The following is a 24,897-nucleotide window of genomic DNA, read 5'->3' on the forward strand; positions in this document are numbered from 1 at the left end:
TTTCTGAGACACCTGAATAGATTTCTGGGAATCACAGTCTGGAAGAGAAAGAACTTCCAGAACTTCTCCATCTGGTCTATAATTCCCAGAAGCTGATACAACTGCACTAGAATTTCTCCCTGACCAGCAGGCACATTACTGAGTTACAACAGATTACCAATTTCTTTATCTTTTTTGAAGTGAACTCTAACAATAGTTTTCTAAAATGAAATGAACATTTCTATTAAAAATGATATCTTTAAAAAACCTCATCATTTTAAATTAATTTTTAAATATAACTTAGGCCTACATATATTTATTTTTTGATGCTTGTAAAGAGGAAAAGAAATAGGATTTTTTTCTGGCATATAACTTGTTCATTATAATCACAAGAAAAAAAATTTAATACATTAAGTTGCTATTCACATTTAACTGATTCCATTTCAAAAGTGACCATCATTTCCTGGGTAAACATCGAAATCGGTTAAATGTAGTCCGTACACAGGCCAATCCAGGTAGGCAAGGACAGGTGTGATGCAGTCTCTTCCCAAAAAATGGAACCTGGAAATAAACACATAACACAGTCCCAAGTGAATTTTGAAAAATAAAAGAAAAAAATTTCTATTTGCTCCTCATCTTCTGAAAGGACCTAATAATCATCTATTGATATAAAAGGGGAGGGGAAGAGATTTCTATCTATATGTGATAACACGTATACCAAAATAGATATGATGGAGCTAAAGAAAACACAGAATAGCTATTTTGTTTTTCTTAATTCTGAGATGTGTTGATTAGTCAAAGAGTTGCTTCTCTTTGTGACCCCATTTTAGTTTTTCTTGGCAAAATGCTAGTGTTTTGCCATTTCATTCTACAGCTCATTTTATAGATAAGAAAAATGAAGCAAACAGGCATTAAGTGACTTGCCTAGGGTCACATAGTTACTAAGTTTTTGAAGCCATATTTCAGCTTAGGTCCTTCCAACTCCAGTGCTGGCCCTATCCACTATGCCATCTAGCCATCCTAATTCTGAGATTACAGAACACAAAACACTCAGTTTAACAACCTTTCCTGGATGTGGTCTTTCTCAACTCCTCTTACTCCTAGTACTTCTTTAAATTACATTGCACTTATTTATACTACCATCTGTGCATACTGCCCCAGAAGCACCAGATACTATAAACTCCTTGACGACCGGTACTGTTCAGGTTTATTTTCCCCAGTGTGTCTCTCATGTGTAACAGAGTGTCAGGCAGGTACTTTAACAATATTTATTGATTTAGTATGTGATGTGTAGTAATGGTTGATATTTTGTTGCTGGTATATTAATCATTGAAATAAATCCGTTATTTTATACAGCCTAGAGAAGAATATTCATTTTTTTATTTACCCAGACCAACATGGTGTAGTAAATAGTTTTTTTTTCTTTCCCAGATGCCAGAAATTAGAATTTATTTTAGTTTTACCATAAAAATATAGAAAATCATTGCTTTTAAGGATCAAAAACACAAATTTCTAAAATGGAAAGACAGATAATAAACTTTATAATCAGTAATCTATTTCCATGGAATTAGGTTGTTAATGGTGCACACCAATGATCAAATGCATATTGAAAGGCTTTCATGTCTAAAAAGGGTGGAATTATAAAGCTTAAGGTGACCTACTATCTCATTGGGTTAATGTGAGGAAAGTACTTTGTTTTAGTTTTAAAACTTTTTTTAAAGTGCTTAAATTAACAGACACCAAATCAAATAATCACACGATATGATATAACATGGTGAAACATAATATATAATATAATGTATTATAGTACAGTATAGTATAATATAGTTTAACATAACATGGTATAGCAAAATGTGACATATAACATAGATAGCATTTTTATAGCATGTAAAGGTTTACAAAGCACTTTATTATCTCATTTTATCTTCATAATAACACTGGGCATTAAGTGCTGTTCCCAATTTACAGATGAGGAAACTGAGGCAGATGGCAGTTAATTGATTTGCCCAGGATCACACAGCTAGTATCTAAGGTTAAATTTGAAGGTGTTCTTGACTCCAGATCCACCTCTCTAGCTATTAAATATTCACCCAGCTGTTTTATAGACAAAACAGAATTGTATATGAAATTCTAAAACTCTACTGTGTACAACTTACTTTTCCTTTTCTTTTGGAATAAATTTAGCCTGTAATTTGAAGAGAGTGCTTTGTAGTCTTTAAAGTATATCTTAATGTGAGAAGGAAAAGATCAGAGTTCTAAAATAGTTGCATGGACTCATGGGAATCATAGTTCCTTTCCTTCTACAAATATTTTATAACCTCTCTGTCCTGAAAGGAAACAATCATCAGTGCTATCTCTAAAGGCATTATTGGGCTCAGGGCAAATTATAACTCTATATACAGGTGAAATTTTGTTAAAATAAATATCATAGTCTTCTTTGAAAGGGAAGCTAAAGAGATATAGCCTCTGATAGAAGTAATATAAAGAATACTCAATTTGGGATAAAGAGACCTAGGTTTAAAGGTCTTACTGGGAGACTGGGGAGGAACTATGAACAAGATTATTAACATTTCTCTTCCCTCATATGTGCAATGTACTATTTGTAATAGTCTTCTCACAAGGGTATTTTGATGATCAAATGTATGAAAACTGTTTTGAAACTTTAAAGAGTAATCTAAATTCCAGCTATTATTGATAGGACAGCATACATTTGCCAATATAAGCCTTGTAAGAGACTTTAATTCAAACCCTTATTTTTACACATTAGAAAGCTGAATCCCAGAAAAATGGGACTAGTGCCACATCCATGGTTATCAAGTGGATTAGTAGTATAGCTGGCACTAGACCCAGATGCAGGTTTGGGCTGTTTATTTTGATTTGAATATTCTACAAATCTGTTACTATTTAAGTGACTGTCTCCTATGCATAAACTAGTTTTGCTATTCTCTGATGAGGATGCAGTTTAGGTTGACTAGATAACTGTAAAAGGAGAAAATACAGAGTTTTAATTTCTGGTTTTTCTATTATAGGAAACTTCCACTTGAGCTAGGAATTCTTTCAGCAGAAGAAAATTGGAAATTCCCATTCCTCTATCCATGTAGGTCTTCAGTATAACTTGAGTTATTTAGGATCCTGAGAAGTTGACTAGCTTGCCCAGGCTGTCACTTGTCACCTGTCACCAAGACAGGATGTGTCAGCAAAGGGACTGGAACCCAAGTTTTCCTGACCATGAAGATTAGCTCTCTGGCTTCTGCTTCTCAAAATATTTGTAAATCAAAAATAAAATTAAAAGATGCCTAAATCTTCTTTAAAAATTACTAATAACTGAAACAAAGTATGCTTCAAAGTTTGCAAAGTCATTTTAATACCTTGTTTCATTAACAATAGACTCTAGAAGTCAATGTGGCTTTAAAGCCATAATACAGCTTTACAGTAACATGATTCGACCTTTCCCTAAATTTGGATAATTGGTACATGTTTACTAAGAAGCATTTTTCTGACTAAATCCATCATGCTATCCTCTGCCCATCACCAAACACTTGTCTTCTGGGACTAGATCCTTCTACTTGGCAAAATCATTTCTTTTCCCACTTTGCCCCCAACCTTGACTTTGCCCAGATTTTTCTAATTTCCATCAGGAAATTTGCCTACTTCATGCTGATTTCTTAACAGTATGTAGTACTGAAGCATTTGTAAATTTGCAGGTTAAGAATTTTCTAAATTTAAAAGGTTAAACAGTAAGAGAAAGTATGGATAGGTTGTAACATGCATCTTTGGGAGAAGTCCTTTAAGCAGTCGAATCACAAATCAACAGTTGTGAATAGGTCATTCCAATTCCAATTTCTCCTTTTGTTTAATAAAAGCTACTTCTTTTCTGTTTTTTTTTAATTTAGTGAAACAAACATTTAGTATTTTATTAACTTGTATTTTGACTTTTTAAAGATGTACCTTTTGTTATTTCATTAAGTTAGGTAGGAAAACTAATTTCTATTTGTCATTGAATATAAGGAAGTTGATTTGTATGAAGAACTTAATGGGGCCCATCATACTTACTAAAGAGAATTTGATATGAATGTCAGTACCAGACTGAGCAGAGAGAAGATGGCAAAACGATGTGTTGGAGAACTTCAAGTCAAGAAATGACACAAAAAAACCTATTTTTGAAACTTACATTCTGGAGAGGAGCTAGTTCCAACTAGAGTTGGTTGTTAAATTTTAAGTTTGAGAATTTATACCTCAGAAATTGGTAAATGCTGCACATCAAGGTTTGATTTCTTGTTTTGTTGATTGTCAAGGTTTAAGAAGATGATGGAGAGAATGAAGATTAAACTGAAAAATGTGTGGTGAGTACATTTTTTTCCTGGAGAGCAGGTTGTAAATTTTTACCAGTATACCTCTACTTATACCAATAAACAGTGATTATATCCCTCCCCAAAGAGTCATAACCCTAAACTGGAGATTAGTTAAACAAGTTATGATATGTGAATGTAATGTGCCATGGGAAATAATGCAATGTATGGTTTCAGAGAAACTCAAAAAGACTTGTATGATCTTCTGAAGAGTGAGGTAAGGAGAACTAAAAAGACAATTTATATAATAGTATTTTAAAGGCAAACAACTTCAAATGATTAAGAACTCTGAAGGATGCATTAACCAACCATGATTCCAGGATTCCTGATAGAAATGCAATGAACTTAAAATGTAAAATGAGACATTTTATTGAAGAAGATATATGTAGGAAATATTCATATTTGTTTAGAAAAGAGTTCCCTCATACCATGTTAAAAGGAGTTGGGAAGGAGAGAAAATAAGATTTTTGTTAGTTGAAAAAACATTAACATTTTTAAAAGTCAAAATGTGTTGCATAAGACAAACATCAAATGATATTTTTAAAGAAAGTTAACTAAATTTTAGTGGGTTAAGAAATAACTATCCTGACTCTAGGCAGTTATGATTTCAAGGAAAAAGCGCTGGATATGGAGTCAGGGGACAATTTTGGTCTTCACCTCTGTTCTTTTAATGCATGTAAAGCACTCTGAAAACCTTAATGAGCTATGTACACATTAACTATTCCTTCTCCTCCTTTTCTTTTCCTTCCTCTTGTCTTCCTCCTCTTTCTTATCTTATGTGTGACTTGAGGCAAGTCACTTTATCTCTTTAAAGTTCAGTTTCCTGTCCTCTCAGATTTGAATGATTAGACTTGTACTACCCCCTCACAGATTTGTGAAAATAAATTAATGTATGTAAACTCCAAAGAGATACATTACTGTAAGCTACTCACATTATTTCAAAATCAGTTCTATATTGGGTCACTGGTGCTTTAGAGTAAGTGTCAAAGCCAACATAAATTACAGCAGTAGTTTATGTTACCACAATATAACTACAGCAGCTCCAACCTGACTTATTTTAAACAAACATGAACGACTCTGAAAAACTAGGAAATGGATACAAGTAAAGAAATTGACATCAACATTTACCACTTCCTTAAAATGTTTAACCAATGCAAAAGAAACACCATAAAGGGGAGGTCTAAATGAGTCTAAGAAGTCACACCAATCTGAAAATTTTTAGGTTTCTTTCAACAAGTGGAAAGATATAGTAGCCAAGGGTAACACTGGCTCAGTGTTCTGGTTCAGTACAAAAATTTATTTTAAAAAATTCTACAACCACAATGCAAAATTTATCTTGGAATTTTTTGTTCATCAGCTTCAATTAACAAAATAATAAAATGCAGATGAGAAAATCCAACCAAGACTGACATGATCATAAGTTTATGTCAAAGGGATCTTAAAGACCATTAAATCCAATCCCTTCATTTTCCAGATGAGGGAACTGAGTTAACAGAGAAGTTAGGTGAGATGCCCAGGATTATATAATGTCTGAAGCAGAATCTGAACTTAGGTTTTCTTGGCTCTAAAACCAGTGGCTTTGGAATGACAACCAACAATTAGATACAATAGGAAACATACTGCTGGCATTTTTATAATGATCTAATGTAAGATAATCTAATTTTTTTTTTGTTAAGGATATCAGAACTATCATATTTGGACTTTCTACCATCTGTGTACCTAATTTATTTTTGTGAGGAAGGAAGTGGCAGTGGCAGCTGGATGCAACCAAATATATACAGAAAAAAATCTATTCTGAAGAGAGTCCAATGTTAAAGTCATTTAGGGTGAAGAGATCTCAAGTAGTAGGGAAATGGGGATTCTATTTAAAAAAACAACAACAACAGGAGAGAACACGGATGGGGCTTTTAGCACACAAAAGTGACCAAGATAATACTAACAACTATGAACCCATTAGTCCTGCTTTCTAGTTTCTATAAAAATCTTTATGGGGAAGTTCTATTTATCCATTGAGGGTCCAGAATCCATCTGTGCCAACAGTTGCAAAACAACTTGACAAAGCCATTTCATTTTCACAATCACTAAAACTTTTCAATTAATCTCCTCAGTTCAAGTTTCCTCATGTGCCATACTCAATAGATAGCATCAAAGACAGTTTGTTATTTCCCTAGTTCCATCTTCTTGCCTCCACCTCAACCTCTTATTTCTTTTTCTGTTTCAGCCTCAGTATTTAAACTTTTAGAAATGGACATTTGTCAAGGTTATCTGTATATCCTCATGAACTGTTTAGAAGAAAAATGCTATCGAAGTCTATTTACTTATTCTTACTTTGTTTACTTACTAATACTTATTCATCAAATGAGATTTATCACAAAGACTTCTCTCACACAAATGCTTTGAGTGAAATCTATGGAGAAAAGTTCCATGTTGAATTTGTTATTTTTAACCTTTTATCACTGAATATTGAAATGAATATTGCCACACCAAGAGGAACAAGTGGTTTGCTAGGGGATCATGTATACCCCCTCTGCACGGCAGATTCCTTTCAGGCAGGTTCCAAAACTTCACCAGCAACACAACTTTTCTCCAAAGAGTCCTCTACTAGAAAGAGATTAAGCTGGAGAAATGGGCACGTATTTTTATTTTGAACACTGAATACTCTATTGTTATCCGACTTTTTTCCACACACTCTTAGCCCATGGGTTTGGACAAATTTATGAGACTTTTTAAACATTTAACTCCAAATGATAAATTGTTTTATCATGTAATTTTAAAAAATACAAATGGGAGCAGCTAGGTGGCACAGTAGATAAAGCACCAGCCCTGAAGTCAGGAGGACCTGAGTTCAAATGTGACCTCAGACACTTAACATTTCCTAGCTGTGTAATTCTAGGAAAGTCACTTAACCCCAATTGCCTCAGCAAAAATAAATAAATAAAATAAAAATACAAAATATAAATGGTCAGGTTACTTTCTGGTGAATCCAGAAATTAATTACAATATATACGCCATATCTTCCAGGACCAAAAGGAGCTCCCCGGGACAGATACTAAATTGGTATTAAAGGAAGCAACATGAAATAATGGAAACCCAGAGTCTCTGGACTCTAATGCTTGCTTAATCACTTACTGTGAAACCATGGGGAATTCAATATCGTTTCTTTATCTTTATAAATGAAGAATTTGAACTAAGTAATCTCTTAAGATACTTTCTTGCTCTTAATCTTATGAAAAAAAGAAATGGGGAAGGAAATAAGCATTTATATAGCATCTACTATAACACCTACTATATCCCAAGCATTGTATTAAATGTTTTATAAATATATCATTTGATCTCCACAACAACCCTGGGAAGTAGGTGCTGTTATTTTTCCCATTTTACAGTTGAAGAATCTGGAGCAAATAGTGTTAAGTGAATTGTTCAGGGTCACACAATAAGTATCTGAGGCTGCATTTAAATTTAGGTCTTCTTGACTCAACATGTACCATTCTACCCATTTTGTTACCTTGATATATAATGTTTATGAAACCACTGAAGTGAATAAGAATTTTCTATAACAAGCCTTATTATGTCAGTCAAACAATTGACTAAAGACATAGAGAATATAAGATCATACTGCCTGAAGTTGATTCATGTTTTTAGAAATGCATTTGGCCTGGTAGGATAAAATATTGCCTTGAAGGCTCTCTTTAGACAAGTTCTCTCCCACATATACATTAAAACAGTACAAGACTCCTTTTAAGATTCAATTATGGAGATAACTTTCTCAATGATTTGCTAATTATAGACATCAAGTGACATTTAACAGCAAGATATATTTACCTAAAGGGTTCGCCAGTGTCACAGAATTTTACTGAGATAAATCCAAATGTAATAACACCCTATTGACTGATGAGGTTCCCTAGATACAATTATTTTTAGATGACATCATATAGCAGATTGAGATATAGCCATAAAACTAAGAAGTCTTGAGCTTAAATCTCATATTGACTGTGTGATACCAGCAAAATGACAAACTCTTCTTGTGTTAGGCAACTTTCCAAGATGATAAGTTCCAAGATGGCACAGCAGATAACCACTTATACAGTATTTATATAGGGAATTTCCTCCCTGGAAATTCCCTTTCCCAATGAAATCATGGATCTAGTCCATACCACTGTTATATTAATTTAAATGAGTTTTTGAATGGTAAAAAGGGGGAACCCACAATAGAAAAGATAGTGGTCTAACATTTAGGTTAATCAGAAAATTGGTGAAAAATGCACCTTGTTCAGAATATGATCTACAGCTGAATAGATTGTTGAAGTAATTCAGCAAATTCTGTCTTGATACATGCCTCTACCATTCAATCATCTTCAATGACTCCTTACTGCTTACCAAATAAAGTTCAAAGTTCTTAGCTTGGCATTCAAGGCCTCGTACAATTGCCCTTCAATCTTCCTTTCTCTTTTATAATCCATTTTTCTATATCATATACACTAAACTCCATTAAAACTGGTTTTATTCCATGGCCCATACCTTTTTTGAAGCCAACTAGAAGCAAAGCCCTCCTTTTATTTACTTATATTATGCACTTGCTGCATTTTGTTTAATAATTTAGCAAAAGCTGAAATGAATGGCCTAATGAGACTTAGACAGTTATACCTATGAAATCACAGGGTAGAGTATTCTGGTTATTTGTGTGTACAATCTCACTATTAATTGATGAAAACTCCTGGAAAAAAGAGATCATATCTTATTTATCTTTGGAGTTTTATGGAACTTAGCAGAGTAGTCTGTTCACAGTAGATATAAAATAAATGTCTGTTAAATAAATGGAAAAATAATTGAAACTAATTCAAAAGTTACAAAGAAAGAAAAAATATCCTATTGGAAAATCTAGCATAATAACAGGAAAAGATTATGTATAAAAAACTTTCAAACTGAAACTCAGTCCCTTAATATAACTAATGAGAATGGGAATAAAGTAGTTAATCTATTATGTAACTATTTGAATCTATACAAATTAAGATATGAACCCTGATTATAAGGAAAGGCCTTTGTAATTGGATTTGAACTGAACCTTGAAAGAAGCCAGGGAAACCAGGAATTGGAGGTGAAAGAAAAAAAGCATTCTAGGTCTGTGGGACATTCATTTGAAAGAAAAGGAGTCGAGAGATGAAATGTCCCACTTAAGGAATAGACTAAGAGGCAACTAGGCCACTATCACTCAATCGTAAAGTACATTCAGGGGAGTAAGATATAAAAAAGATTGAAAATACCAAAAGAGGCCAGATTGTGATGACTATGAGATGCAAACTGGTGGGTTTCATATTTACTTCTAGAAGTATTAGGGAGCCACTAGAGTTTATTGGTACAGGAGTGACATGGCACAATAAATATTTTAGAAAAATTATTTTGGCAACTAATTGGAGTATAGAGTGGAGTGGAAATAGACACAATCAGGGAGACAATTGAAAGGTTATTGCAGTAGTAATAAGGTAATAAGAACCTGATCCTGTGTAAAAATCATGTGACTAGAGAGAAGGGAATCCACATAAAAGAGGCTGTGATGATAGAAACAAGACCACACAAGAAATTTGCTATGTGGGATGAAGGTAAGTGAAGTATAGAGGATGAAAGTGAGTGATTGAGAAGACGGTAGTGGCCTTCACTTTAGGAGAAAAATAATGACATCTACTTTGAACATGTTCAGTTTGAGGTGGAGAAAATTTAGCTTTGGGTACACAGATCTGGAAATAATTTTTATAATCTGTATAGAAATAACTGAACCCATGAAAGCTGATGAATTATTTAGCCACCAAATACAGAGAAAGAAGTAAGAAGGACCTAGTCGAGGTGTGGGAAATCTAGAATTATTAGGGTATGTCCCTAGTGGTCAGACAGAATGGAGACCAGTAGAAAGCAGTGTTATGGAAATTTAAAGAGAGGATATCCAGGAGAAGGAAACTATAAAGAAATCTACAATTTCAAAGATGGTAGAGATCTTGGTAGCCTTTACCAGCTGACTCAAGTTTAAGAACAACTATCTTTTTTTTACAAGTCAGAAAATCAGACTTTACCATGCTAATTTTATAGAATCAAAGAATGGCAATTAGGTGGGATATCCTTATATAGAATTCATAACAAGAATGTTATAATCTCATCAAAGAGTACTATCAAATTCTATATGCCATTCTTTCTAACTTGGTGGATGTTTTCTGTTGTTAATACTAATTATCAGAATATGAGATTATAATGAAAACTCTAATTGTGAAGTTTTGCACTTGCAATATAAAGGTAAAATATGAAAATTTTAGTGAATAACTCACTTCTCATAGGAAAAAAAATTAAACAAATTTTACTGGATATCAATTCTTTTAAGTCTGACCCTTAATTCCCTTTTTTAAAGCAGTGATTGGGCTAAAGTAAAAGAGGAAGTTTGAAATTTATATAACTATAACTTTCATTTTGCCCCACTTTTCTTTTTCCTGATCAATTTTTAAAAATTTAATTTACCTTTCATATCAAATCAGAATTTTCTCTATACATTTTTTTTCCATTGAATAACTGTGGACATTTATTTTAAGAACCACGGTCAGGTGGTTTAGTGGATAGAATGCCAGCACTTCAGTCAGGAAAACCTAAGTTCAAATCTTGTCTCAGGAACTCACTAGCTATGTGACCCTTGGCAAGTCACTTAACTCTGTTTGCTTCAGCTTCCTCATCTTGAAAATGTATTGAAGAAGGAAATGGAAAACTCCAATATCTTTATCAAGAAAATCCAAAATGGAGTCATGAAAAGTCAGACATGAATGAAATGACAATACAGTTTCAAAATCTTGAGAGAAGTAATACGGTGTGGTGGATACAGAATTGGCATTAGATTCAAACAGATCTAGCTTTAGATTTCATATATGACATCAATTGGTTGTGTCTTCTTGAAGGACAAGTCATTTAAATTCTGTGTTCCAGACAATTCTCTAGGGATTACAATTTATAGAATCCTTGTAGAGAGGCATTTATAGAGATGTCTTTAGTATACTAATGAAATCATTTGTGCCTTCTTTCTCCCAGCCAACTCCTGTCCCCCTGCTTTCAAAACCAACAACCTTGAATGTTAGCCCATAGCAGGTAGAGTGCTAGACTTATAGTCAGGAAAACGTGGGTTAAAATCTCGCATCTGTTACTCTAAGAAGGTTACTCTGAACTTCATTTACCTTAAAGAGTTATTGTCAGGGTTGAATGAAACAATCATGGATCTGGTATCAGAGAGTTTGAGTTAGCATCCTGATACTGCCTACATGACCTGTCTAACCTCATCTGTAACTAGAATTAAACATCCTCTAACAACCAAATCTGGATCTAATTTAGCTATTTTAATGACATTGTCATGTTAAGCATCTCACAAATATTAAAGTATTATGGAATTGTCACTGATTATTCTTATTAACTGAGTGCTCTTTAAAGTTGTTCTAAGTAGTCAATTTCCAAGAATATGGAATTTCATGAATTCTTTATCTATTAAGGAAAGGATCAGACATATGATTTCATAAAGTACCTTCCAATTCTACATCCTGTCCTCCATAGTAGACCCTAGATCACTTCAATCGACATACTTTAAACTCATCATAAAGAAAGCTCATAATGAAAAATTAAATACTATTTTATGAATTTCATTACTAGAACCATCAGGAAAACATGAAAAATGTATTAGTGCTTACAGAGAGAAGATGAAGTTTATGTATGCAAAATCTCAGAATTCAAAGGTCAAATCGAGCCAATAAATGAACAACATTTTCTATGATGTGCCTGGTAAGTGATCATCCATTGTGCACTTGGAAACTTCTTGTGAGAGGGGGTCTTGCTACCTCCCAAGGAAATCCATTCTTCATTTGAAGAGCTCAAAATGTTAGGATATTTTTTTATCTATATAAATATAGAGGTATATTTGCCTCAAGCCTGAATCTGCCTCCAGAGTTATAATTAGCATTTATTGGTGTCTGAAGTCAAGCATCAGAAAATGCATTGTGCAAGAATGAAAGATACACACCAAGAAACTTTTGAGGGGTGCGAGAGAGTTCTGGTGTGGATTTGTTCTGGGGGGAAAGAAGACCCTCAAAAACTGCCAGTTATAGTGGGGACTACCTATCTACAAGGCTGCTGCTATGGGAGTCCACTTTGGAACAGAGCAAACTGCAGCCAGACTATGGTGGATCTCATCTGGTTGACTCCTGAGACAAAGGCAAGGGAGGAAGTATATCATTTGATAGTTTCATGTATCAAGAAATTATTATTGCTAATGATACAGTAAACACATGTTTCTGAGTACTTTAGGAATTTCAGGGCTCCCAGTGTCCTGTAAAAATTCTGTATCAATGTCCCAGTTGGCCTGTCCTAGTTACTGTTTTTTTCATTCAATCTAATGTTCCTAGTTCTTTCTTATGGGGCCAAGCTGAACAAGTCTAATCTTTACCTATGTGATTATTCCTCAAAAAACACAAGGACATTCATCATGTTTCCCAAGTCTTGTCTTCTCCTTCTTAAACATTATTTTTGACTTCTACTTGCATGGCATGATTTAAGGCGCCTCATCATCCTGTTGCTTTCCTTTGGATGCTCCTCATTCTATCAAAAACTATTTTAAAATGTGGTACCCAGAACTAAACACAATTATGCAGATGGTGTCAAATCAGGTGGAGAACCTGAGACAATGAACTTGAAACAATTGAGATTCAGGGTACTCAGCAAAGTAATTATACTGTAACAATCATTTCATGTGAGTTTACTCACAAGTCAGTTTAGCGAAATTCAATTTTTAGATTTATTTTAGTTTTGTAGCATAACTTTTTTTTTCTTTTTCCTTCATTAAGCCAAAAATATTCATTTGACAGTGTTATTTTTACTCTTCATTGTTTGGATATCATGTAATCAGTCTCAGTAAATTTTATAAAGATCATTTGATAAGTTTGCTTATAATATCCTATGTTTTTCAGAGACTATTTAAATGAAAATGAAAAGAACAAAGTGTGCTCATCTGATTAATTGATACAAACTTAAAACTGATGACTCATTTTCAGTACTACTACTTAAGAACCTCACCAAAATACTAATGATGGTAGTAGCACCTTAACCTTTCTCTTGACCTTCATCTCCATAAGTCTGGTATTGAAATAGATGACTAACAATTGAATCTCTTCCTATGCTGGTAGAAATAGCTATTAGAGAGTAGCAACACAGCTTGGATGGTATAAGAGTGTGGAGGAACAACTATAACAAGAAACATATCTCAATGAAGCTATGGAAAAGCTGGAGCCAACTCCATGCTCAGCTCTTCATGTACAACTCCCAAGTTATATTACTTACTATAAGGCCAGAGAACTAAAAACAAGCCAACTGGTCAAAATTTATTACATTAAAATTCTCTCTGAAGAGCAGCAATGTTAATTTTTCTCTGTAACCATGGAGCACAGGAAAGATGGTAAAATGCTTGGCTGTATTACAGTTTTAAACCTTAAACCACATGTGAAAAAGCTTTCCTTTACTTTTTGAAAAAAAGAGTTCAACTTGTTTTTCTAAAATATTCAATCAGGTTTAAAATGTGAAAATAATGTCTCTTTTTTAATAACACCTACCATTTTTTTCTCTTTCTACAACAATGAGAGACAGTTGAACTTTGACCAAATAATAGCCAGTCTTGGTCCAGGAAGGGAAAAATAAAAATGAAATGTCCTTTTTTCCTCTCCATAGAGATGGAAGATTATAGGTATGCATGTGATGTTGGATATGGATGCTTAACTTCTTTCTGTTGCAAGGGGAGTAAAAAAGGGATGTTAATATAGTAGTTTCTGTCATTGGGAAATGACTGTGGTCTAAAATCAAAATGAATCGTTGATCTATTGTATGAAATGGTAGAATAAATGAACCATGAATAAAAATTAAAATTAGAAAATGTTTTTTAAATTGAGTGACAACAAATATCTGTGATAACCTAGAAAAAATAAGAGCACATTTGATTGTACACTGTGAGTAAATATAATATTTTTTCAGTATTTATATCTACTTTTTAAAAAAGGCATATACCAAGGTATATTATAGACTATGTACCTAAATTCAATTTTGCCCTATATGATTTTAAGGTGATTTTTCATAGAAGACAGATTTCTGTTTCATTTTAATTTTTCTCCTGTACTACAAAATATGTGACTTAAGCTTAATCAGAATCCACTTGAAGTCCTTCTTCCAAGGAGTACATCGTCTACCTTATCCTCCCTTCCAGGTTTGAATCAAAACATGAGTATAAATATCTGCCAAAAAATGAAAAGTTTCCAATATTGTTATGCAAGCTCCAATTGTGAACCATGTTATCCAATCATTCATACTTATGGCCATTATTCATTCCCCCTATCAGTTAAATCAATGAGAATCATGGTGGTCAAATACTAACTTTCCGAGTCAATGGATGACAGCTGTCTCCCAAGTTGCCCATCGGTGTACACATTCGGAGGCTTCTGATCCAAATACTGACCGCACAGCACATACCACCCCCACATTGGGGGTCCTTGTCACAAGCCTAAAAGTCAGAAATAAGTAGAATCAATTAGGCAAAGGACATTTTCCTCTTAGAAAAAAAAGATCTAAATGTAATGTGATCAAATGACATGACCAACACAGTGACTAGTACATGGTACATGCTTAACAATTACTTAATTGCTTCTTTATTTGAGATAACTTATTTGTGATAACTTTATTTGTGATAATTTATGGATAGGTAGCTAAGTAACAGTGAATATAGAGTCTGGGCTTGAGAGTCAAAAAAGTGGGATTTCAAATTCTATCTCTGATACTTAGTAGCTAGGTGACTCTGGGCAAACCACTAATCTCTATCAGCTCAGTTTGCCCAACTATAAAATGGGGATAATAATAGCACCCATTTCACAGGGTTCTCATGAGGATCAAATGAAATAATATATATAAAATATGTTGTAAACCTATATATGCTATAAGTAACATATATAGACACATATACACACACTTCATATATATGTGAATCCTTATATACGTGTATATTCAATTAAACTGTTTCAAAAAGGACTTAACATTGTCCCTATTATTAAAATCTCAAATGTAAAGATAAATCACCTTTCTATTTCTAGCATTTTATGCTTGAGATGCCTTTGAACTGAAGAACTACCATATGTATTGTATTATTCTTACACCATACAAGGCCATTATGAACTATAAATTGAATAATGAGATTTTATGACCATTAACTGCAGAATATCTTAGGCCTGAGTTCTAAAGGATTTTAACAGTCTATTAAAGTAGTATGAAATGCTAGACATCCAGAAATTCTCCAATATGAGTTTCAGAAGTGCTCATTTTCCCCAAATAGCTTTCTGCCACTTGACTTTTCTTATGCAATTTTAAAGTCCTTTAACATTTACAATTTCGCTATTTAAAGTAACCTTTATAGAGGCCAATATGATTGTATCAAGACTCTTGTTAATTAGAAACAATTATTCCCCAAAGTCTAAGTTTTAAACCAGAAGATTTTGATTTAGAAGAATATTTTTATTTATAGATTACTGAAATCATTCAGGTAGAAGCTATACAAAATGGTAAAACCAACAGGTGCTTTCAAATTTCCATATCTAAAGCATCAGGTAATAAATGTAATGAACTCTGACATGGAATCCTAATTATCCTAATATAAAAATGAAATCCTAACACAAAGTTAAGTTAAAATATAACGATAATGTCATGAAGGAATCTTAACACATTCATTAAATGAGAAGTAATACATACAGTAAATCTAAAATGTTAGAAAATTCACTTTAAAAATACAGAGAATATGAAAGATGTACAATACATTTTTACATGTGTATTAGATCTCAAATTATGAACTCTCTATTAAACCTCTCCTTGATTGAGATAACAACTAAGTCCTTAACTTATTACAAATCACAACATATTTACATGAAATGGCTAAAATTGTTCTTCAAATTTCTCAGGCAATATAATTGCCTTATTTCTCAAAAATAAAGGCAGACATTACAATGATTTGTTCTTCAAGTGACCAACTTTAGATTCTGGTGGTTACGATGGTTATAATGTCTGTCTAAAATCAACAGGTATGTGAATATGGAAACTTTTTGTCAATTATTCAGGTGTTTGGAGTTGTGAAGAAAAATATCCAAATTACTCTTTACTAATATTTTACCTTTCAGCTGGATATCATATGCGTACAAGTATTTTTTCCTTAAGATTCATTTTCATACAATAATTATCTTAAATCTGTATAGATCCATCACTTTCTAATTATATCTATCTAAAATAAAATAAAAAAAAGTTTGAGATCAGCACTACAGGGTTTGTATTTAAACATATGCTAAATTATTATCCCCTCCAGCTTCACTGGCTCTGTCAGCAGAACAAATAAAACTCAACTAAAGACAAAAACTTGCCACCCACAGTTTGAAGATCTGACAGTGTAAAGACAACATTGTTAGATATTGAATAACTTTTCCACTTTTCATTCAGATTTTTGCTATCAGGAAAACAGATATAAATTCTCCTTTGCTTATCAATAATGACCAAAATAATTTTAAAATGCATTTTAATAAAGTTGCTCTGAAATGTATAGAAAATTATTAAAGTCATTCATCATATTTATTTTAAAATATAATGATTTGCTTTGTGGAAATAAATTTATAAATATTTATATTTATAAAAATGAATATGCTGGTTCTTATATTCTGTATTGTCTTTTGTTCTTGACCCACTGACATTCATTCAAATGGCACATTGTTAGAAGACTGGAATAAACAGAATACCCCAGAAGACTAAGTTTAAAACCGCACAAAGACTTTTGGGAAATTCAGTATCTACTGATATTGCCAACAGTATTTTATATTCAGAGATTTTAAAAGTTTCTGTGAGACAGTTAAAATTAAGTAACAGCATCCCTCCCCTCAAGATCCAAAACAGGACAAAACTTCAATAAACAAACTTTAATGACTGCAATTTTCTGATCAAAGGGGAGTCAGGAGGCACCTTTTTATTAGCAAGCAATTACAATGGACAGTCTTCTTTTTGAAATATTGTAAATACAAAATCATTGGAAAATGTAAAAAGTCACTTAATATCAGAGCACCTTATTTTCAAGGTACATATTATACTCCAATGTTAATCATTTCAAAAATATAAACTGTTCTAATTAGTGAAACAAGCCATTTTAATTACTTGAGTATTTTAACAGGTGTGTAAAACAATATATTGAATAAGATTAAAATTTTGAGGAGTATGGTTTTTTAAATGGAAAATGGAATGTGCTATAAATTTAAATTTAGTGATGGCAAGTATTTTGTTACTTAATTTTTTCCAGTGAGGACAACATATTTAACACAACACTGGAAAAGAGAGTTAAAATTTGGACTTCTATCATCTTTTCTAAGTTAAAACAATATGTATGGGTTTGGGTCTTTTGGGGGTAGAGGAGGGAAGAAGAAAACATCACCCCATAATTTTGCTGTAGAATTAAGTAATGGAATGGAGATTTGTGGTTTCACGTACAGTTCTTATTATTTCCTCTGCTTTGTATATGGAAATACTCCTTTTATTCCGTGTTTGTGAAACTCAGAATAAAAAAAAATTAAAAAATCAGTTAAGCAAAACCACCAGAAAAAAAGAAACCCAAGAGTTAGGAACCATAGTCTCTGTCTCTCTCTTCTCCCCCCTCACCCCCCCCCAAACGTTAATTTATCAAGACTCGGCAATGGAAACATTTTCAAAGCTAACCTCAGAAAGAAGAGCGGTACCCGCAGAGAAATGTACACAAATGCTTTGAAATGCAGACCGAACAAAGTCTCTCCACCCCGCTTCCCTGAACCCGGAGTCTGCGGCTACTGCTCAGCCTCAGGTTGGAGAGGGGATCTCTGCGTTTTCATTTGGGGAAGGGGGGGGGGGCGCATGAAGAAGGAGCAAATATGCCGGGGAGAATTGAGAAAAACTGTACATGTGAGCGAGAGGTTGGGAGCCCCTGGGGCAGGAGGAAGGGGGTCGCTTCCCTGTTCTGGGGATCAGACAGCCGCAGGGGCCAAGGGCGCACCAGGATCCCTCTCTCAACAGACTCCGCGCAATGTCAAAAGCAAACACACGGGGTTCAGACCTCAGCTCTTGTCCCATCCCCGTGCCCTCGAAGCCTCGGGCCCCCAAACCGCCACGACTCTCCCGGCGGAGAGTCCCAGACGGCGGCGGGACAGACGGGGCGAGAGACAACTTTGCTTTCGCAAACTGACTTTGACCACCGACGGCCGGCCTGCCTGAAGTCCCCGGGACCCGCCGCCCGAGCCTGGGGATCTCCGGGCAGGGGTGGGGCAGGGTAGGGTGGGGCCGGGCAGGTGGAGGGCGAGGGCGGCGGGCGCTTCTTACCCCGGTGATGACGGCGGTGTCGCCCGAGGGCGGCAGGAGCAGCAGGAGCCCGAGCAGCAGGAGCAGCAGCAGCGGAGGGGACGGGGCGCGGGGCGCGGTCCTCATGGCGCCCTCTGGGGAACGGGCAGAGAGCCGAGCCGACCCGAGCAGAGGTGGAGCGGACGGAGACAGCGGAGGGCGTGCGGGCCGGCGGGCAGGCTGGCACGGGGCGCTGGCCGGGGCCACGCAGGGGAACGTCGGGTGCACGAGGTGGCAGGGGCCGCCTGGAGCTGCGGCAAGCGGGCGGGACGGGCACCCAGACGGGCCGGAAAGGGGCGCGCCGACGGGAGCCCCAGCACACTCGGGACCGTTGGGGCGAATCCGGAGCGCGAGAGAGCCGAGGGGCCCGGGGAAGGAGGGGCTGGGAGACGAGGCAACTAGGAGCGCCGGCGGAGAAGGCGAGAGGCGGAGATGAGATCCCCGCTGCCTGGGCGGCTCCCGGGAGCATCCTCCGAGCCGAGCCGTTATAAAGAGCCCGGGGCCGCAGGCGAGCCCCGCCATGAGTCACCGCAGTGCCCGCCCGCCCGCGAGGCGCGTAAAGGGGCCGGGGCTCACGCGCGCACACACGGAGTCCAGGGGCAAGGCTGGCAGCCACACTCCCAGGCACACACGCACACATGTAGGCTGGGGACGAGGGGCGGTGCACACACTCACATGTACATACACAGCTGCACACAGAAGTGGAGGGACCAGGGGTGGTGCGCGTGCACACACACAGACACAGACACACACACTGCTGCACATACAAGTGTAGGGACCAGGGGTGGGTGCACACACCTGGACATACTCACAACTGCACATAGAAGTTTAGGGAACAAGGGTTGCACACTTCCTCTCTCTCTGTCTCTCTGTCTCTCTGTCTCTCTCTGTCTCTCTGTCTCTCTCTGTCTCTCTCTCTGGCTCTCTCTCTGTCTCTCTCTCTCTCTCTCTCTCTCTCTCTCTTTCTCTCTCTCTGTCTCTCTGTCTCTCTCTCTCTGTGTGTGTGTGTGTCTTTCTCTGTCTCTTTGTCTCTGTGTCTCTCTGTCACTGTCTCTTTCTGTCTCTGTCTCTTTCTCTGGCCCTGGCTCTGTCTGTCTTTGTGTGTCTGTCTGTCTCTGTCTCTCCCTCTCCCTTCTTCCCTCCCTCCCTCTCCCCTCTCTCTCTCTCTCTCTCTCTCTCTCTCTCTCTCTCTCTCTCTCTCTCTCTCTCCAAGGACTAGACAGTATTCACAACAGCAGGCTTGCTTACATAGCCAAGATATGAGGAATTAGATATTACTGAGAAAATCATGGCTTAGGGAATTTTCTCCCCCACTTTCCCAGCATCTTTTTTCCCCAATAAAACTTAGAAAACCTATCGGCCTATAGTCTTCCCTTTCAACCTCCACCCCATCATACACACACCTCAGTATTCTCAGAGTACATCTGTTTCTCTTCTCTTTCCTTATTTCTAGTCCATTCTTCCACTTACTTCTGCTGAGATTTTTTTCCATCCTCCCTGTTTTCTGATTCTCTTTTCTTCTTACCCCTACATTCCTGGAATTATATATATGCAATTTGTTTTCTCATTTTAGCTTTTCCCCAACTCAGCTCCAAGCAATTAACTATCACTGAGGTAACTTAGAGAAATATTGCTAACAATGACATTTTTACCAGATTAATTTCCTATGACTTCATGTAGTGTCAATTATAGATTTGGAGCTACAAATTCTTTTATTTTGCACCCCCCCTCAAAAACAGACCCAGAGGCCTGAAATGTCTATGTTGTTAGATTATTTCAACCTCAGACATTTGTCCTTGTCTGATCTATTAAATTTAAACCAAATTTCCAGAATTAGGAGGAACATTAGAAGTCATTTAGCCCAAATTCCCATTTTATAGCTGAGAAAATAAGTGAAGGTGAGTGAGTTAAATGATTTGCCCAAGTCCTTAAAGTTATCAGGTATCAGAGTCCTGATTTGAACTGAGGGCCTTTACCTTCAAATATATTGTTCTCTGTACACTACGTATTTAGACTCATTCTAGGGAATTATTTTTAGTTTTCTTCTTTCTATCTACATTATTTTTAATTCAGAAAGACAAAGGTTATGTTTTAAAAGATGTAGCAGAAAATCCTTTCTATGGTTTTTCATTATTTCTTTAGCTTTTAAAAATATCTTTGTCATCTGAAAAGTAGAAATAATGAAATTTATACTACATACATCATGTGTGCCTGAGATCTAATATAAGAAACTAACTTTTTGAGTGTTGTTGTTGGTTAAACTATTTATTTAAAAAACAGTTAGCATCTGTTGCTTCTTCAAGCATTGTGAATGATCAAATGAAGGACTTAATCAAGTCAGTCCATACTAAGACTTTTTCTTCATTAGGTATTCAAATTAAAAGTGAAAATGCAGTTATTTGAATGTGAAACGGTTGAGTGGATGTTTGTATGTATCATAATATTTTACTATTCCTCCAAATGCTTTAGCATCTTATAGGTATAACTTTAAACATGGAAAGAAATAGGAATCTTGCAAGTTATATAAAAAGTGTTTAAAATTGAACTCAATCGGAGAATAAATGGAAAAAGTAACAAGTGATGGAATTATGGAAGAGTCTAGTTTTCCAACCTCAGTGCCAGTGGTATTGGGGAAAGGATACAATGTAAAAAACACTCTTAACTAACTTTATCATTTCTTTAAAATAGTCAGCTTCATTTTCATTATCCGTGAATACTATATTTTCTGTGTGTGCAGATTATAACTACACAAATGTCATCTTTAAAAGTGGTTGAATTTTTAAAATTATTTAAGTTAATTATAAAATCATAGATTAGTTCTTGCCATCTAGGGGGAGGGAGTGGGGGGAAAGAGGGGAAATTTTGGAACACAAGGCTATGCAAGGGTGCGTATGTTTTGAAAACAAAAAGCTTTGAAAAAAAATGAAATCATAGATTGGAATTGGAAGAGACTTTAGAGACCATTGAATTCACTATCTTATTTTAATATATGAATAACATCAAGAACAGAAAGGTTAAGTGATTTGCCCAGTTTTATACAGCCATTAAGAATCTGGTCTGGCATTCCATCTATTATGCTACTTGTTCTAATAAATCAAGAGAAAAAAGCTCGAAATACTTTTAGATGAGATTTTTGAACTCCATTTACTATTTTCCCCTGTCTTTTCAATTATCTTGTTCCTTCAGGGTAGAGGGGGATTGAGCCTCTCTTTTTAGAACGAGGTTCATAATGAAGAGTTTATGAGAATATTGGAATAGCAGAACAGAAATGGGACACTTCTGGTAAGCATGGGAAATTTTATATATTTTATGGATCCAAGAGTGGAAAGGGGGAAAAAAGCTGTCAGATGGCAAGATTAATGAAACAGCTCCTGGAGAAAACTCTTTAAGATCCTGCAAGAGTGTTCTCTCTGAGAGTGACAGAGGATTTAATGTAGAAATCTAAAGACTCAAAAATAAATACTCATTGTATTTCATACAATTTAGCTGTCACAATTGTTAGAAATGATACTTTGAAATAAACCAAATTTTATAAAATAGGAAGAGATTAAAAAATCCTTGAGGACAGATGAATAAAGTAAGTCAAGCAGTAAACATCACAATAAAATAATAAAGTGGGCAGCTAGGTGAAGGCTAGGCCTGGAGTCATAAAAACCTGAGTTCAAATATATTTTCAGACATTAGCTCTATGACTTTGTACAAATCATTTAACTTTCTATTTGCCTCAGTTTCCTCATCTGAAGGATGGGGATGATAATAGCATCTACCTCCCAGAGTTCTTGTAAGGATCACATGATGTAATAATTGTGAAGTGTCTAGCACTATATAAACCTTGACTACTATTATTATTAAATAGAACAATGCTATAGCTTGATCCATTTAAGCCTCCAAAGAAGGCAAACAGGAGACGCAGAAGAATTATTTAAAATTCAGTTCAAGAGGTAATGCCCAGAGATAATGTGCACTTCAATGAGCTGGAACTATTCCCACTATTGGGGTATCTCAGCATGGAGGAATCAAAGGAAATTTGACATAAGTGGAGACAATCCAAGTTCTGTTTTTCATTCCAGATTTTTTTCCTGAAATTCTTATCTATTTCTTTTTAACTTTCTTTTTCTGCTTGCACTTTTGTTGTATTTATATTTTGCTCACAAATTATTATATGTTGTCCCTCCTCAGCTCTTATTGAAGGTTCATTTTGTGAAGGAACATAAGACACCATCATTTTTAATGCTATAAACATAGTAGGACATGTAATAAATAATTAAGAATTGCTTCTGATCTTTTCTTTTATTCTTCTTTACTGTCTCATCCATCTGTGTCTTCTTAGCATGAGCAGCTTGAAAGTTTTGCAAAGCATTTCATTTGGTTCTCACAAGAAGTTTAGAAAGAAATATCACATAGATGACTTAAATGAGCATGGCTTCAGACAAAATGAGACCTGGGAAAAACTTAATTTAAAAATCCAAGGTCACCCACTGCATCCTGGGCCATTGCCAGTCATGTTGACCTTTGTCTTTCTTGCCACTGGACTTTACAGGATGTGGAGGAGAAATGGAGGCTCGTGATTTTTCAAAGCTCTTCCTTCCATATCCAATTCATGGGTAAATCAAGACATCACTCTCATAATGTCATTGGTTCTCCTTGATCATGAAGAACATACAACAAAAACAATGTTAGGATGCACATTATATTACACATTGTGGATCACCTGAAAATGAACTATATTTTGGTGAAAACACTTAGGTAAAGAATATGCAATTAAGAGTTGACTTCAGATGAGACATTTCCAGACTTTTTAGGTCCATATCTTTAGATTCCAGTAAATTTGTTCTTGTTATTCAGTCATGTCCAATTTTTTGTGACCCTGTGGATCATAACATGTTGATACTGTCCATTTCTTCTCCAATTAATTAAGATTAAGTTTCACACATCTAGTTTATGAGGCTGGATTTAAACTTGGGTCTTCTAACTATTGCCCCAGCACTTTATTCATTGACACACCTAGCTACCTAAACTTACAATGCCCCCATTCAATAAAACAGAAAATAAATTTTAGAGTTCATCATGGATGTTCACGTAAGAAAAAAATTGTCCACCCACATGCAATATGAAAGGAAATAAATTCTAGATGATATCATATATATGTATACAAGAAAGAAGAAAAATTATTGATTTCAGTAAGATGACATATTTACTAAGTGTCCCCTATAGCTCTTGACAATTTTTTTCTGTCTCCAAGGATTGTATTAAAAAGCGTTGGGCCTAGAGGTAGAAGGACATGCTGTTGAATTTTGCTTCAGCTACTTGCTATCTGTGTGATTTGGGGCAAGTCCCCTTGAAAATGGGAATAATAATTGCACCTACCTCACTGGGTTATTTTGAAAACCAAACGAAAAAATATATGTAACGTGCTTTACAAATCTTAAAGCAATGTTAATGGTGATGTTCCTGTTGTTACATTGGGAACCCTTTCCCCAGATAGAGATGACTCTATGGCAAGTATTTCTATGACATATTCCTACCAGTTACCCATCATCGTTGGGACTCTGCCATATCCCTAGGAAAATATCTCAACCTGCAAGACTGCATCAGTAATGCTTCGTACTTACTCCTCATCAGAATCCTCGGTGCCTTATGGCCCTCTGCTTTGAGAAGGGGATGGAGCAAAGAACTCCCAAAGCTTCCATTTAAAGAGATTTTCCAAACTAGTAAACTTTTGATTTCCTATCACTTTTTCTTCCTTGGATTTGTGTTGTTCAGGTCTATTTGGTTTTTGTTTGTTTGTTTGTTTGTTTTTGTTTTGTTTTGTTTTTGGCAAAGGAATAGGGTAAGGGATCATAAGGCAAAGTAATAATACAAGATTATGATCTGATAAAGGAATTTTGGAGTTCATGATTATGGGAGTTGAACATACTGGGATGGTTTACCATTTGCTTCTTCTAGCTCATTTTACAGATGAGGAAACTGAGGCAAACTGAATTAAGTGACTTGCCTAGGGTCACATAGCTAGTGTCTGAGACTAGATTTGAACTCAGAACAATGAGCGTTCCTGACTCTAGGTCTGGCACTCTAGTCATTCTGCATCATTTAGCTGCCCTATTGCCAGAAACCTCTCCTCCCCTGCCATCTTTCCTGT

At 35.6% G+C, this 24,897-nt stretch overlaps 1 protein-coding gene across 1 annotated transcript; it reads right to left on the bottom strand.

Annotated features, from left to right (window-relative positions):
* Positions 1 to 268: 268 nt before the first annotated feature.
* Positions 269 to 19,301, bottom strand: PROK2 (prokineticin 2). The gene is made up of 3 exons (XM_031961034.1): positions 18,741 to 19,301; positions 14,755 to 14,880; positions 269 to 540 (listed from the first exon to the last, which is right to left on the bottom strand). The coding sequence occupies exons 1-3, from the start codon at positions 19,278 to 19,280 to the stop codon at positions 436 to 438; spliced, it is 771 nt and encodes a 256-aa protein (XP_031816894.1). The 5' UTR covers positions 19,281 to 19,301; the 3' UTR covers positions 269 to 435.
* Positions 19,302 to 24,897: the final 5,596 nt, after the last annotated feature.

This window comes from Sarcophilus harrisii, chromosome 1, assembly GCF_902635505.1.
Source record: "Sarcophilus harrisii chromosome 1, mSarHar1.11, whole genome shotgun sequence".
NCBI classification, from domain to species: domain Eukaryota; kingdom Metazoa; phylum Chordata; class Mammalia; order Dasyuromorphia; family Dasyuridae; genus Sarcophilus; species Sarcophilus harrisii.

Coding starts and splice junctions, on each gene's coding strand:
- PROK2 (XM_031961034.1), bottom strand. CDS start 19,280: ATGGCGGGGCTCGCCTGCGGCCCCGGGCTCTTTATAACGGCTCGGCTC. Junction 14,881..18,740: donor ACACCGCCGTCATCACCGGG/GTAAGAAGCGCC, acceptor TCTGACTTTTAG/GCTTGTGACAAGGACCCCCA. Junction 541..14,754: donor GTCATCCATTGACTCGGAAA/GTTAGTATTTGA, acceptor GTTTATTTCCAG/GTTCCATTTTTTGGGAAGAG.